Source organism: Teleopsis dalmanni, chromosome 1, assembly GCF_002237135.1.
Source record: "Teleopsis dalmanni isolate 2A chromosome 1, ASM223713v2, whole genome shotgun sequence".
Taxonomy (NCBI): Eukaryota; Metazoa; Arthropoda; class Insecta; order Diptera; family Diopsidae; genus Teleopsis; species Teleopsis dalmanni.
Window position 1 is genome coordinate 184,634,723 of NC_051846.1, and position 12,651 is coordinate 184,647,373.

The 12,651-nt window shown below is 32.3% G+C and overlaps 2 protein-coding genes across 2 annotated transcripts; one reads left to right on the top strand and one right to left on the bottom strand.

The window, feature by feature from the left end:
• The first annotated feature begins 2,986 nt into the window (after window positions 1–2,986).
• On the top strand, window positions 2,987–5,878 carry LOC119670667. The gene is made up of 6 exons (XM_038081031.1): window positions 2,987–3,383; window positions 3,492–4,107; window positions 4,672–5,101; window positions 5,164–5,342; window positions 5,406–5,560; window positions 5,655–5,878. Exons 1-6 carry the CDS (start codon window positions 3,209–3,211, stop codon window positions 5,837–5,839), a joined length of 1,740 nt encoding a protein of 579 aa, XP_037936959.1. The 5' UTR covers window positions 2,987–3,208; the 3' UTR covers window positions 5,840–5,878.
• Window positions 5,879–10,791: 4,913 nt separating this feature from the next.
• LOC119670675 lies at window positions 10,792–12,207 on the bottom strand. Its single transcript, XM_038081043.1, has 4 exons — window positions 12,029–12,207; window positions 11,363–11,694; window positions 11,027–11,137; window positions 10,792–10,948 (listed from the first exon to the last, which is right to left on the bottom strand). The coding sequence occupies exons 1-4, from the start codon at window positions 12,179–12,181 to the stop codon at window positions 10,798–10,800; spliced, it is 747 nt and encodes a 248-aa protein (XP_037936971.1). The 5' UTR covers window positions 12,182–12,207; the 3' UTR covers window positions 10,792–10,797.
• Between the last annotated feature and the right edge of the window lie 444 nt (window positions 12,208–12,651).

The window sequence follows — 12,651 nt, forward strand, 5'->3', positions numbered from 1 at the left end:
AGTTGTTGTTGTTGTTTATATATTGCAGGAAACAACAAAGCAATTACAACTACCACTACATGGGTTAGGACATGGACTAGACGAGGTTAATTGAAAAGAATAGGTTTTGTTAGAGATAATGAAAGGATGAGGGGTGGATGGGATTTAAATAAAAGTTGCCTGTGTCGATGTAAAAAAATCTCAACACTTTAGTGTGCCGGATTCAGAGATTTATAGGGCTCAATTTGTTGTGTGCATTGGAACATTAGAACAGATGCACGACATCGGAGGATAGAGCTGCAGTTAAATAGAAATACATCAGTTACACATATTAGGGATTAATGTTTTTTTGCGATAAAAGTAACTGTTAAGTATATCGCTGTGATGGTTTTTGCTCTATGAGAAATGTGTCCTTCTTCTTTGGAGATATTAGGTGCAAGGTTTATTAAATGTTAAGCAACCATAATCTCGATGGAGATACTACATCTGTGTCGACGGCTGTTAGTCTAGATTTGTATTCGACTTTGCTGATGTGTACTTCATTGTTAAAAGTGTCCATGTAAAGAAAGAAGGTTTTACGGAGCATATTGCCATTTGTATGTCCATCTGTATAGTACACAAGTACATATTGCTAGACCAGTAGTTGATTATACTCGTTTAAGATTAATAGACAGGTTTTAAAAGTGGAATGGCTTTGTCTTAGCAGGCGTCCAGTTGTTTTTTGTTCCCTTTGCATTTTTAATATAATAATATAAAGAAATAAAAATTTTTAATATTAAACAAAAGATATAACCTCCTGTTTCGTCAGGTAGATATGTTCATCAGAAATTCGTATAAAAACCTTTTAAAAATATAAATATAAGAAGAATTATTAATGATACGCTCCATTTTTTCAGAGGATTTGTTATTTTGGTTACAAATGCGTACCATTTTTCAATAAGTTGTTGAGTGGTATAACAGAATATACATCCCGTCTGTATTGTTCAGTTTTTATCATCACTCCGTAACTAAAGATTTTTGTCGTTCTTTCGTCAAAAAGAAGTCCTTCTGATGGGGTTTCCTGTACAACAAAAGGTGGCAACATAACGCTTTATTGGGATACTAACTCTTTGAGCAATTTTGTGTACTCGAAATTGATTATCCGCTGTACAGTTCTGATTTGGTATCCAATAATTTTTTTTTTTGGCCAAACATTATGGACAAACGATATGAAGAACATATGTTTTGGAACGTGTTAAAGTGTCCAGATTTTTATTGTCTTAAAATAAAATCTAATAATTGATTGAGACAATATTTTTCAAATCAGAACCTTTCATTCATATGCCTTTTAAACGACCTTTTTTCCACATTCAGGTTAAAAAAATAAATAACAGGTCTTAGCTGTTAACACTTTATAAGTGAGTTCTAGCACTGTCGACTCGGATAGCTTAGCACAGATTAAATCTTTCATTTATATGTGAAGACAGCCCCTGGCGGTGCAGGTTTTAAAATTTATTGAAGCAATTCATGATCTTTTACGATATAGAGTTTGAAAACGAAACGCATTGTCAAATACAATATAAAGTATCTCATAAATTGTTTCTTATAGAAATGGGATACGTGTTGAAACTCTAACTAAGAAGATGATAGGTATTAATTTATTAAATCGGTAATGACTACTAATCTCAATAGAGAGCATCTCATAAATCTTTCTCTGAATAGGTGAAATAAGTGTTGACGTTTGATATCTTAAAAACGTAATAGATAGATGCGCACACTAATTGAGAAGTGCACTTTCTCAAATCAAATGCAATATATATTCCGTCAGGAAGATATGCTGGGACTCGAAGTATACTTATATAAAATCATCTGAATAACTTATTATGAGAATTTAACGTAGCTCTTAAGACAGTGAATCATCTAAGAGGTCACAGACACTTTTTAGTAAAATTGCTTTAGACACTATCTCATCTTTAATCAAGAAAAGAAAAGTAGTGATAGTTTATAATGGTTGATATTTTTTTGTAATGTAATATTAATTGTAATGTTATATTAAGAGAAGCATTTGGTTTATAAAATAAAGGTCAGTCAAGAATATATCGAATATATATATATTACGATAACTATTATTGTCTTGTTTTCGGATTTACTTCTGACTTTTGTTTTACAATTAAAATGTTTAAGATAAAAAACAGAGTCCGAGCATGATCCAATTTTTCGGAAGCCGCGATTTCATAATGGATGTTGGTCAATTTTACTATTCCAAATAAGTGTTGGTGTTTTGGTCACTTGGATGTATACTGATGTAATTCGGTTCTCGAGATATCGGATGTTAAAGTTGTAAACTTTTTACATTGATTAAACTTATAAAATCACACACTCCATTTAATTGTATGTGGCTATGTAGTTGTTATTGGTGGTGCAATATAAATTTGCAATCTCAAAATGCTATGACTATGGAACTAAGCTATATCGTTATAAAGCACAATGAAAAAAGTTTACACAAAATCTAATTGAATTGACAAATCTGACAGAAATCTAACAGAATTGTCGAATTCTGAGTGCCCGGGAATTTGGAAACCTGTCTCAAATCCTTTTCACTTTCTATAGTAATTTCAAAAGTAATTGTACAAATCTAGATTTGAATAAAACACTGCCTATATCCTGTTAGTAATGATTTGGTTGCTAATTAAATTGGATTAAAATTGAATTAGTAATGCGTTACGAGGACGTTTATATGCAAAGCAAAATGATTTACAAGCAAACATTTATTAATGAGTATAATAGAATATTGCGCTAAAAATACTGTCATCAATTTATTAATTTTAATTATCAGTTCAGCTCATAGCCGTCAGTGTTGTTTTGCCGGACGGGCTGGCCCGTTGGTCAACTCGCACCTTTGTGTTACTATCTTTTACTATTGTTATTGTTTACCGATTTGATTAGCGATATTATTGCATTAAAATTTGATGGGTGCTCTGGCTCTCTTCGGCTTATCTAGTTTGTGTTGAGCTGGAGACAAAAACTGTTGAGTGTTAGCGGACAATGTACGACAAGGTGTGTGATTGGCAATTATCGCTTCTATCTAAAATATTTAAATGAAAGATTCTAAATTTTCGCTGTTATTCGGTTTGTCATTTAAAGTTAAACTCTTGTGTGAAGACGTTATAAAATATTAATTCTTAAACATTGACGCAAAACTGGCAACGAAATAATCATTTCTTTTTAAACATACTACTCTTAAAGCAGTATGATTTATGGTTGGTACATAATATTTTTCATATGCTTTGCTATAATAACAGTAGTAAATGGAGTCATACGACCGAGTGGTTCTTTATATCTTATGGACGATGAAGGTTTCATAACGTATCTGGAAGTACCTAAGAGTTTTGGTACAGTAAAAAATTGTTGGTTTAAATTTCGAGGTAATAAAAATATATATATGTCGTGAAAATACTAATTAAAATGCTTAATAAAATAAAAAATTCAAATAAGCGAAATATGTGTCTTCTCGTTGATTATCACTTTCGCAGATGATGACAAAATAAATATTGAATTAAATGCTACCGCTCCAATAACAACGAGTCGTAATGAGATTGTGCTGCCTTTCTCGTCGACCATTTGCGGTATACGTGTTAATAATATATCAAGTGCATCTGCAGCGGTATGGACGTTAGAAGCTGAAAATATCTATGGTGATTTTGAACAGGACTCAGTTAATGTCCAAATTTTACCTGCACAAAAAACACGTTTCGACACACATATACAGCGTGAACTCGGCAAAGGTAGTATTGCATGTACTAAGCATGACTCCTATACAAAACATTGTAAGATCGTCGATAAACAGAGCAACGAATCATGGAATCAGTGTGAAGTGTATACAACAATACGTCCTAATATATCCTTTGAGTGTTTGACCTATAATTGGGGTCGCATGCAGGAGAGCTATGAACATATTTTTGTTGAAACTAAGGAGCGTACCGTTTATACAACTGCCAGCATGGAGGATAATAACAACACAAGTGTAATATTGCGTTGTCAGTTTTCAGACACTTTGCAATCCTGTCAGGCAGAGATGCCTGATCATAAAAATGAAATATACATAATGGATGGAATGTACAATGGAAGATATTCAACATATGATACATTGTGAGTATAAATATCAAAAAGAATGTCTGTAGTAGATTAGATTAGATTTTAACCGGTTTGGGAACTTGTCACCAAGTCATTGCATCCTTTTAGGGTTATTGTGACAAACCCACTTTAGTTTCATAGACGAGTAACAGTTAAAAACGCTGAGAGAGAGATGTTGCCTAATTTCGTTATAAATGGATAGGCAGTGGATAAGTATCGGACCACATTCTAACAAGTTTCGCTATGGATAGGTCGATGATATTCTAGAAATTGTATTCTTTAACTTGAACTTTATACTTAATCGTACAATTAAAAATATATTTCAGATAATTGAGAAAGACTTCCAGTCTTCTGTTTCTCTACTAAGAATTATCTGAATTAAAAAAAAATCAGAACTACATTACATGTAGTTGTTAGTTAGTAAAGATGATTCCAACTTTTATTTTGATCTAACCATTACAACTGTAAGTAAATAGTATTCTGAGAACTTTTAACCTATTTGCTGACTTTAGATTGAATTTCTCTAATATCTCTAAATAATTTCTCTTATAAAATATTATATGTATATATAAATTTTAGAATATCCAAATCAAGATGTGCTTTAGAAATACCCAAACCATTGGCTGAGGTCGATATGGGACTTTGGCGTGTCATAAATTATAATACTGGCACACCCACAGGATGTTTATTTTATGTAGGTGAAACAAAACAGGATATAATTATGAAAGAAATAGACATGTCTCGTACAATTAAAACATTAAAAATTTATGAACCAATAAGCGATTCTGATAAGACTATCGCAGAAATGTACTGCATGTTACCATTTGTCATAGATGATTGTTACTTACGTGATCCAAATAATACAGTCTACTTTCCGGATTCATTGAAATTTGAAAGAAGCCGCCAGTATGGTAAATGTATTTTTTCGAATGTACCAGCAATTGCAGGAATATGGATTTGTGGAGCACGTGGTCATGACTATGAAAAGGAAGTACTACAAGAAATAGAGGTACTAGCTTTTCTGACAATATTGACTTCTTAATAATATACAATTATTTAATTAATTAATAGGTTATAATGAAGCCTAGAGGTGGTGGTCCAGTTAATGAAGAGATGACAATAAAAAGAAGCAATACTGTTCAGCTTATGTGTAAATCTCCTTTCGAAGAGCCACTAACCCATTGTAGCTTTATAGATCCAAACAGTCACGTGCATTTAGTTGCCACAGTAAATAGCGTTAAAACTGCTGGGTTAGTACTCGTAGTGTTTAAATTTATTATCTATTATAGTTCTATAGAATTATTGTTTGATAGGCATGTACAGTACTCTGGGCGCGGCATTAAATATGGTGATTGTGGTATAAAAATTAAAGAAGTTTCCGCAAATGATTTTGGTCAATGGAAGTGTCAGTTTATAATCGCCAATGGAAAGTTAGAGTCAGCATTTGTTATGCAATTAACGGAACTCCGTAAGCTGCGTTTCAAAAGAATTCTTTAGTGGCTTCAGTTATATTTCATGATCAATATCCGCTGTACAATAATTTCCCCCTTTTTGTTTTTTAGCTATGAAACATGCAACATCTGTGGGCTTAGCGATTGGAGTAACTGTCATTATTCTGCTAGTATTGGGTGTAGTTATCGGTACTGTCTTCTACCGTAGAAGAAACTTATCAGCGCAACACAATTTCCCATCGGCCGATCCACTTGATAGTACAAATTCAGTTGTCACTGCTACAACGCAAACTTAACAATTTGTTTATTACTTAATTATTATAAATAATTTATTATTTAGTTGAAATTGTTAAATTTTTTATGAATGTATATGTTGAGTTTTAGAAAATAAAATAAGATGAGATAGAATTGTAATTAAAATTTGTTTATTTTCCAGCTCTGCTTCAATATTTAATTTAAATGACTTTACGTTTATATTTAATTTCGAAACTTCTCACGCTTGAATAGTCTATATACTCTATAATCGGAACTGCTGAAATTACACCTATATAAGTGTAAAGTTCTTCGCGGCTCTATTAATTATAAATACAAGAAAGCCGCAACACTTTTTGAGTTCCCTGGGCTACGCCAAGTTTAAAATTATTTGTTTCGACAAGCATATTTCGGAAAAGAGGTTCGAATATTCACGTCTATCGTAAGAGCTAACTAAGAGCCATTGATCTTATTGTTTTTTGGAGTAGGGGTAGTAAGTGGGTTTTACTTGCGATACTCGACCAGAGTTGCAAATCTTGAATCATCTTGATATAGGGAAAGGTAAAATTTTTTTGTTTTAGACATTGGATCTTAAACACTGGATCTTTCGGTGAGCTTCGTGTTGGTTGTGAATGATACCTAATGTATTATTGTATAATAATTTATTTCACAAAATTTAAAATCACGTTTTTAATCGGGTAGTTTGCCCAGTGGTCATGTCCTTATGCATGGCGACTGATTCAAGCGGAACTGCTGTGGCCTTGATTGGCACATTATAACATTCCGAGTATTCAGAGCATCGTGGTATTAAGTTATTGTTACAATAGCGACCATGTAAATATGTGCCTAATTAAACTCTTTTGGTGATATTTTACTCAGCTTTTCATGACTTTATTTGACTATAAGCACCATTTCTTATTATTTAATATTATTTATTATGAGAAACTAAATCCATTCACTCTACTTCAATGAGGTCTCAACAGTTTTCTCCAACATCTGTTTTTACAAATCTTGAATACTTTGAGTCCTTGTATACTGCCTATGATTTTCATATTTCTGTCTCTCTTTTTACTAACTTTATCGCGCTATGGTTTAGATAAATAATCTCTAAATATTAAATCTTAACACTACTTTTACCTTTCAAAACTCAAATGGGACTATCAGCACTTTGACTTACTATCTGGAAACTTTATTATTTATTCAAGATAGTGATATACATTGTGACCGAAAATTTTTCGGAAATTCTCATTTAAAATTCGCGCGCTGTATATTTTTCGATATTTTAAGTTTATGTAGTTTGGCAGCACTGTCCTTAATTTCTATGCCAAAAATGAGCGCGATCTGTCAGACAGTTCGTTTACGGCAGCTGTTGAAACCAGTTCACCTCAGTAGTGCGTTGCGAAAAAACAATGGAAAAAAATATTGAACAAAGAGTTTGCATCAAATTTTGTTTTTCGAACGAAATTTCGTGTGCAGAATCGTTGCGAATGCTACAAAAGGCTTATGGGGAATCAGTTTTATCGAAAACTCAAGTTTATGAGTGGTACAAAGCCTTTCAGGACTGTCGTACGACCGTCGAAGACATGCCGCGTTCTGGACGACCTTCGACCTCTACCACCGACGAAAACATTGAAAAGGCAAAGGAAATCGTGTTCAAAAATCCTCATGTGAGTGTTAGAGAGATAGCACGAGAGCTAGGCATCGGTCGTGAGATGGCTCGTTTGATTTTGGTGGACAATTTGTGTATGCGACGTGTCAACGCCCGGCTTGTTCCGATTCACCTCAATTTGTTCAACATTATCAACGATTTTAAGGCCAAACATTCAATAAATACCATCGAACAGCCACCGTATTCACCTGATCTTGCACCGTGTGACTTTTTCCTGTTTCCCAACCTCAAATTACCACTCAGAGGAACGCGTTTTGAATCCATAGAAGACGTAAAACAGAATTCGCAGAGGGAACTCAAAGCCATACCGGAAAGCGCCTATAAAAAATGTTTTGATGATTGGAAGAAACGTTGGCATTTGTGTATCGCTTCTAATGGAGCATATTTTGAAGGAGATAAAATAAATATTGATGAAGATTAAGAATTTTGCGTTTTATTTAAAATTTCCGGAAACTTTTCGGTCACAATGTAAGAGCTAGTTTTAGGTGGTTAAAATCCAACTGGTGTTCTTTGATGTTTGGGTTAGGCCAAGGCCCCACTGCGACTACTTTGATCCATTGTGGACCCCTTTGTGTTTAGATATTTACTATTTCGAAGAATTGAACCAGCTCCTTCGGAGGCAGTTTTCGAAGGTCTTCATCCTCTAGTTGGTATGCACCTAAAATTTTGTGGCCTAGTGCATCACAGTTGGTGATCAGATGTTTCATAGACTCTTCCTCATCACAGCAGAATCTGCAAATGCTTACTACTTACTAGAAAAAAACTTTGCAAAACAGCAAAACAGCTTTGTTATCATTATACGAGTATTTCATCACAAAATCCAATCTAATATCATATATGGTAGGTACGTATAAGTTAAAATTGTTTGAAAATTAAACAAATTAAATTATTTTTTATACTGGTTGTATACGATTTGAATGCGATGTGCACATTTCATTAGAATATTTAGACTATTAAAGCATATCTTCAACTAAAATGTCATGGACAAAAAGATACCAACTACATTAATAGAGTTGCACTTCTCAGCATAAGGTTTGGAATTGTTAGGTCTTCATGTGAGTAGATGACGTTCCTATGTTAAGCTGCAAATTATGCGAATTGCATGCACTCCATTAACTTTAAAACATTTCATTTGTTGCTTGCATACTTAAAAGAGTGTCGTCTCCTGGTTCCAAGTATTGACAATAAAGAAAATGGGCAACATCATTTGCTGTCATTATTATTTGTAACTCGAGCATTGAAGTTGCTTTGTGTGTTGCTATTTTAATGCTGGTATACTTGAGTGCAATGGTTGGAATATTTAAATTGGTGTACTAACCTTTATGACTGACAATGTAACTGCTGCTCCACGTTTTTATTGGTCTGGTTTTGTCTGCACTGAACTGAATTGATATGATAACATCCTTTTGCACCTGTCGCAGGTACATCTTACTTATATATTTAATGGAGTTTGGAATCGTTTGTATATGATAATGTAAAATTAAAGTTTTTTTTTGTAATTACTTTGATATTGTTTAGAGTTATAAAAATGAGAATAATGGAGAATATATTAGAATGAACTAAAAATAAATATTTTTTAATACATTTATGCAGTTTATGTCAAACTTAATAGTACTTCAATGTACTATTGTATTATCGATACTCCTCCTAGAAGTTAAAGGAATTTATATATATATGTAATGATACTTCAATAAGAAACGTGAATTTAACTCAAAATGTAGAATATAAATAAGAACGAATTTATATCCATTTACAAAGAAACTTCATAAATTGGAAAGTATATAGGCGTTAGATTATAGCTAATCATTTTTGTTGTACATTCGTAAAGAAGACTAGAACTAACTTTTGAATTGATTAATGAAAAGGTGTTTCTATTCTTCCTACAACAATTTATTCCATAAATTAATATAATTTTAAAGATAATAAAAATAAATTTTACTGAAATTTAAATTAATTTAAAAAAAAATGATGAGATTCCCAAGTAGTAAACCTTTTTATATCAAATCTGCCGCCTTATTACTGAAATGAATTACTCTTCTCTCATTTGCCACTCGGATAGAGTGTGGAGATAGAGTGGTTAGATATCTCATTTATAAGAAACAATTTTATTGGGTTAAAACGGTTCTATTGCCACTAGGAAAAAAAATGATACATTCTTCTGGTCCAAAGCACGCAAACGATCATTTAAACTAATCACTTAGTTTAATAGGGATCCTTATTATTCTTGTTTATTCTTGTCTGCATTATTCGAAAGTGAAATGAAGTTTATTACCAATTGTTTTACTGATGTTGTTGTAGTTTTTATTATTGTTTTTATTGTTGTTGTAATCTATAACTATATGTACGCCTAAGTGTGAACATAAGTAAATATCAACTTTCTTTTCATATAAAAAAAGGTTCTATTTTTAACATACACTAATTGTATTACGACCAACAGTTGCATTACCGAAAATTACTAATGGTGTTACTAAGAAACTTTTAAATTTGAAGATCATAAGTTAAGTTTAGACTGACTGGGCGCTAGATCTATTCCTAGCGAGACCAAATTGATTTTATAGCAGGCCATGTATAGACGTACTGTTGGACACCAAATACCAAATAGAATAGAACTTCTATCTAGTTTTTTTAGTAGCTTAAGTTAGTTTAAGCTATGTGGGGGTAATATCTATTGGTTCGTAGCGATACCAAATATAATTGAACTTTTATATAGTTTTTATAGTAGAAATTTTTGCGAATTTAAGAAATACTTGAAGTTCTCTTTTTGAGTCAGAGTTACCAACCAATTCTTTTAAGATCTTCTTAACGTATTTTTAGACCAGAATTTAGTGTTAGTACACACGCTTTCCGCTTCTGGTACTGACAGTATTGAAATTAATTAATTCATGTAATAAAGTTTATATTAAATTTGATTTTTAAAGTCATTCATGACGAAAGAAACCATATTTCTTAATATAAACTATTGTTTTAATATAGAGGTATTTCGAATTGTAGTAAATTACAACAAATTTTTTTTTATTTAAAATTAATTGAAGGACAGTTTTGGATACTGGACACTGACTCTGAGCTTCAAATTTGGCAAGGCAAGAGTTCAATCCTTGGTACTTAGACTCTCAAAAAATTAACTACAAAAAATTTTGGTAATACTCTAACTAGCTGTATGTGGTCAGCCAAAAATTCGCAATTATTTAATAAATAATAAAATGTTGGTGTTCAAAATACTTCTCTAAAAATGTTTATACGTACAATACGTCAATTATCAAATCAATTTTGTCGTCTCCATTTTTAAATAAGAACATATTATTTTGACTATAAAAATTTCCCTTTTTATTATAATTAATCGAAGATAATAGAAATTTGATCAATCGGTGACACTGTACATTCACTGTATTTAAATTCACAATTACCTCCCGACCGCCCCAATATTTCCGCTTTCAAATAATCTTTATCGCTGGCTGTTCGAAAATCATCACGTGACGTTGACGGTCTAAATGAGTGCCAAAAAGCAACAAAAAAATTAAAAAAAAATTAATATTTATTCAGGTGGAAATCGCAAATTACGTACGTTAAAACAATGTGCAAAATTTCCGCCAACATACCGCTTTCATAGTGCAACGGCACAGATGCGTGCTCGCAAATGCTGCGCATTAGACATATGTGACCGGGTAAGCCAGACCTGTAAGTGGGAGCAAATAAAAAGTTGCTGATTAATTTTATGGCTACTTCTATTGTGCATTGGAATTGCATATATTTTGCATAAGTACTGAGGCTGTAACAATATATTTAAGTACTAAATGCAAGAACAAAAGCAATGCAAACTGCAAGCAGACAGCATTGTCCGCCGTATTCATAGCTTTTTTCTCGTAATTTTACTATTAACGTTTATTTACATTTCACATACCGGTTCAGTATTATTTCGATGGCTTTGTATATGATCCACCTATATATGGACGCATTTCTGTGTTGACTTTTGAAATTATCACCGAAATTGGAGCTCTCATTACCGTTCACAGTCCACATTTGAGTGCTTTGCGAGTGGGCCAACTCAAGTGCGTCTTGCGTGAGTGTGAGTGTCTCATTGGTGCTGCGGCGATGTATCGATTGCGGTTTTAAGTAATAGGGTCGAATTTCTTGAGCTTTTGTTGGTAGAAAGTATTCTACCTTCAATACATAACCCGATGTTACTGACTCAAAATGCAAATCCTCCACTGGAATGCCGATGCCGCCAATAAACTAAAAGCAATCATTATGCAAATGTTAATAAAAAAATAGCCAACGGCTTCGTTTTATATGAACTTTTTACTATTTTAATAATTTTCTCAATTTTCTCAATTTTCACAATTTTCACAATTTTCACAATTTTCACGATTTTTACAATTTTCAGAATTTTCAGAATTTTCAGAATTTTTGCAATCAAAATTTTGTTTGTTAATTTTGCATTCGTCCATAAAGCAAAGCAGAGCACTAAAATTTTATATAAATTTTTTGTTTGTTAAAACTCATTTCACTTAAAAATGATTAAGCGATTTTTTATACTACTTTTTAGTATTCTCATTGCAGTTCTTACTTGTACGCGAGTTGGTGCAGTTGGCGGAAATAGCAGGGTTCTGGCTTGTTCCTTCGCCTTTCTTCGATGCTTGGTTTCCATATCTGATTTAATTGTCTGTAGAAATATCAGCGTTAAAATTGTTATGAGCCAAAAGTCAAAAGTTAATTCCATTTATCTCCGTTCAATAGAGTGAGATGTTTTTGTGGTAACAAATGGTTGGCAACTGAACCCAATAACTGATAACTGGGAGCAACAATTGGAGCAACTGATGAACTAACATAAATTGTTTGACTCTCAGCAGTAGTCTTGAGTTGTCTGCATAATAATTCGTATGAAAAATAAGGTGGAAAGTATTTGAAAGATACTTTTTTACGCACAAAATCAATTAGCATCGATTAGTGTGGAATTACTACAATTTCGTTTTCATTGTCGTTATAAGTATCTTAAAATTGAATTTGGGTAAATGGATTAGATTCTAATGCAAATAATAAGTTTAAGCTTGTTTACCTCATGAATTTATAATTTATGTGGGAAGATAGATTATAGTATTGTGATAAATATATATACTTGTTTGTGTTTAAAATTGTTTAATATGGCATACGTGATTTAAGAAAACATTAAGTATTTAAATTTAATGGATA

What these genes read in the sequence shown, in the direction of transcription:
- LOC119670667 (XM_038081031.1), top strand. Translation starts at nt 3,209, where the DNA reads ATGATTTATGGTTGGTACATAATATTTTTCATATGCTTTGCTATAATA. An exon ending in AAGTACTACAAGAAATAGAG is followed by an intron (nt 5,102 to 5,163) that starts GTACTAGCTTTT and finishes ATTAATTAATAG; the next exon opens with GTTATAATGAAGCCTAGAGG. An exon ending in AATAGCGTTAAAACTGCTGG is followed by an intron (nt 5,343 to 5,405) that starts GTTAGTACTCGT and finishes ATTGTTTGATAG; the next exon opens with GCATGTACAGTACTCTGGGC.
- LOC119670675 (XM_038081043.1), bottom strand. Translation starts at nt 12,181, where the DNA reads ATGGAATTAACTTTTGACTTTTGGCTCATAACAATTTTAACGCTGATA. An exon ending in CTGCACCAACTCGCGTACAA is followed by an intron (nt 11,695 to 12,028) that starts GTAAGAACTGCA and finishes GATTGCTTTTAG; the next exon opens with TTTATTGGCGGCATCGGCAT. An exon ending in ATCGAAATAATACTGAACCG is followed by an intron (nt 11,138 to 11,362) that starts GTATGTGAAATG and finishes TCCCACTTACAG; the next exon opens with GTCTGGCTTACCCGGTCACA.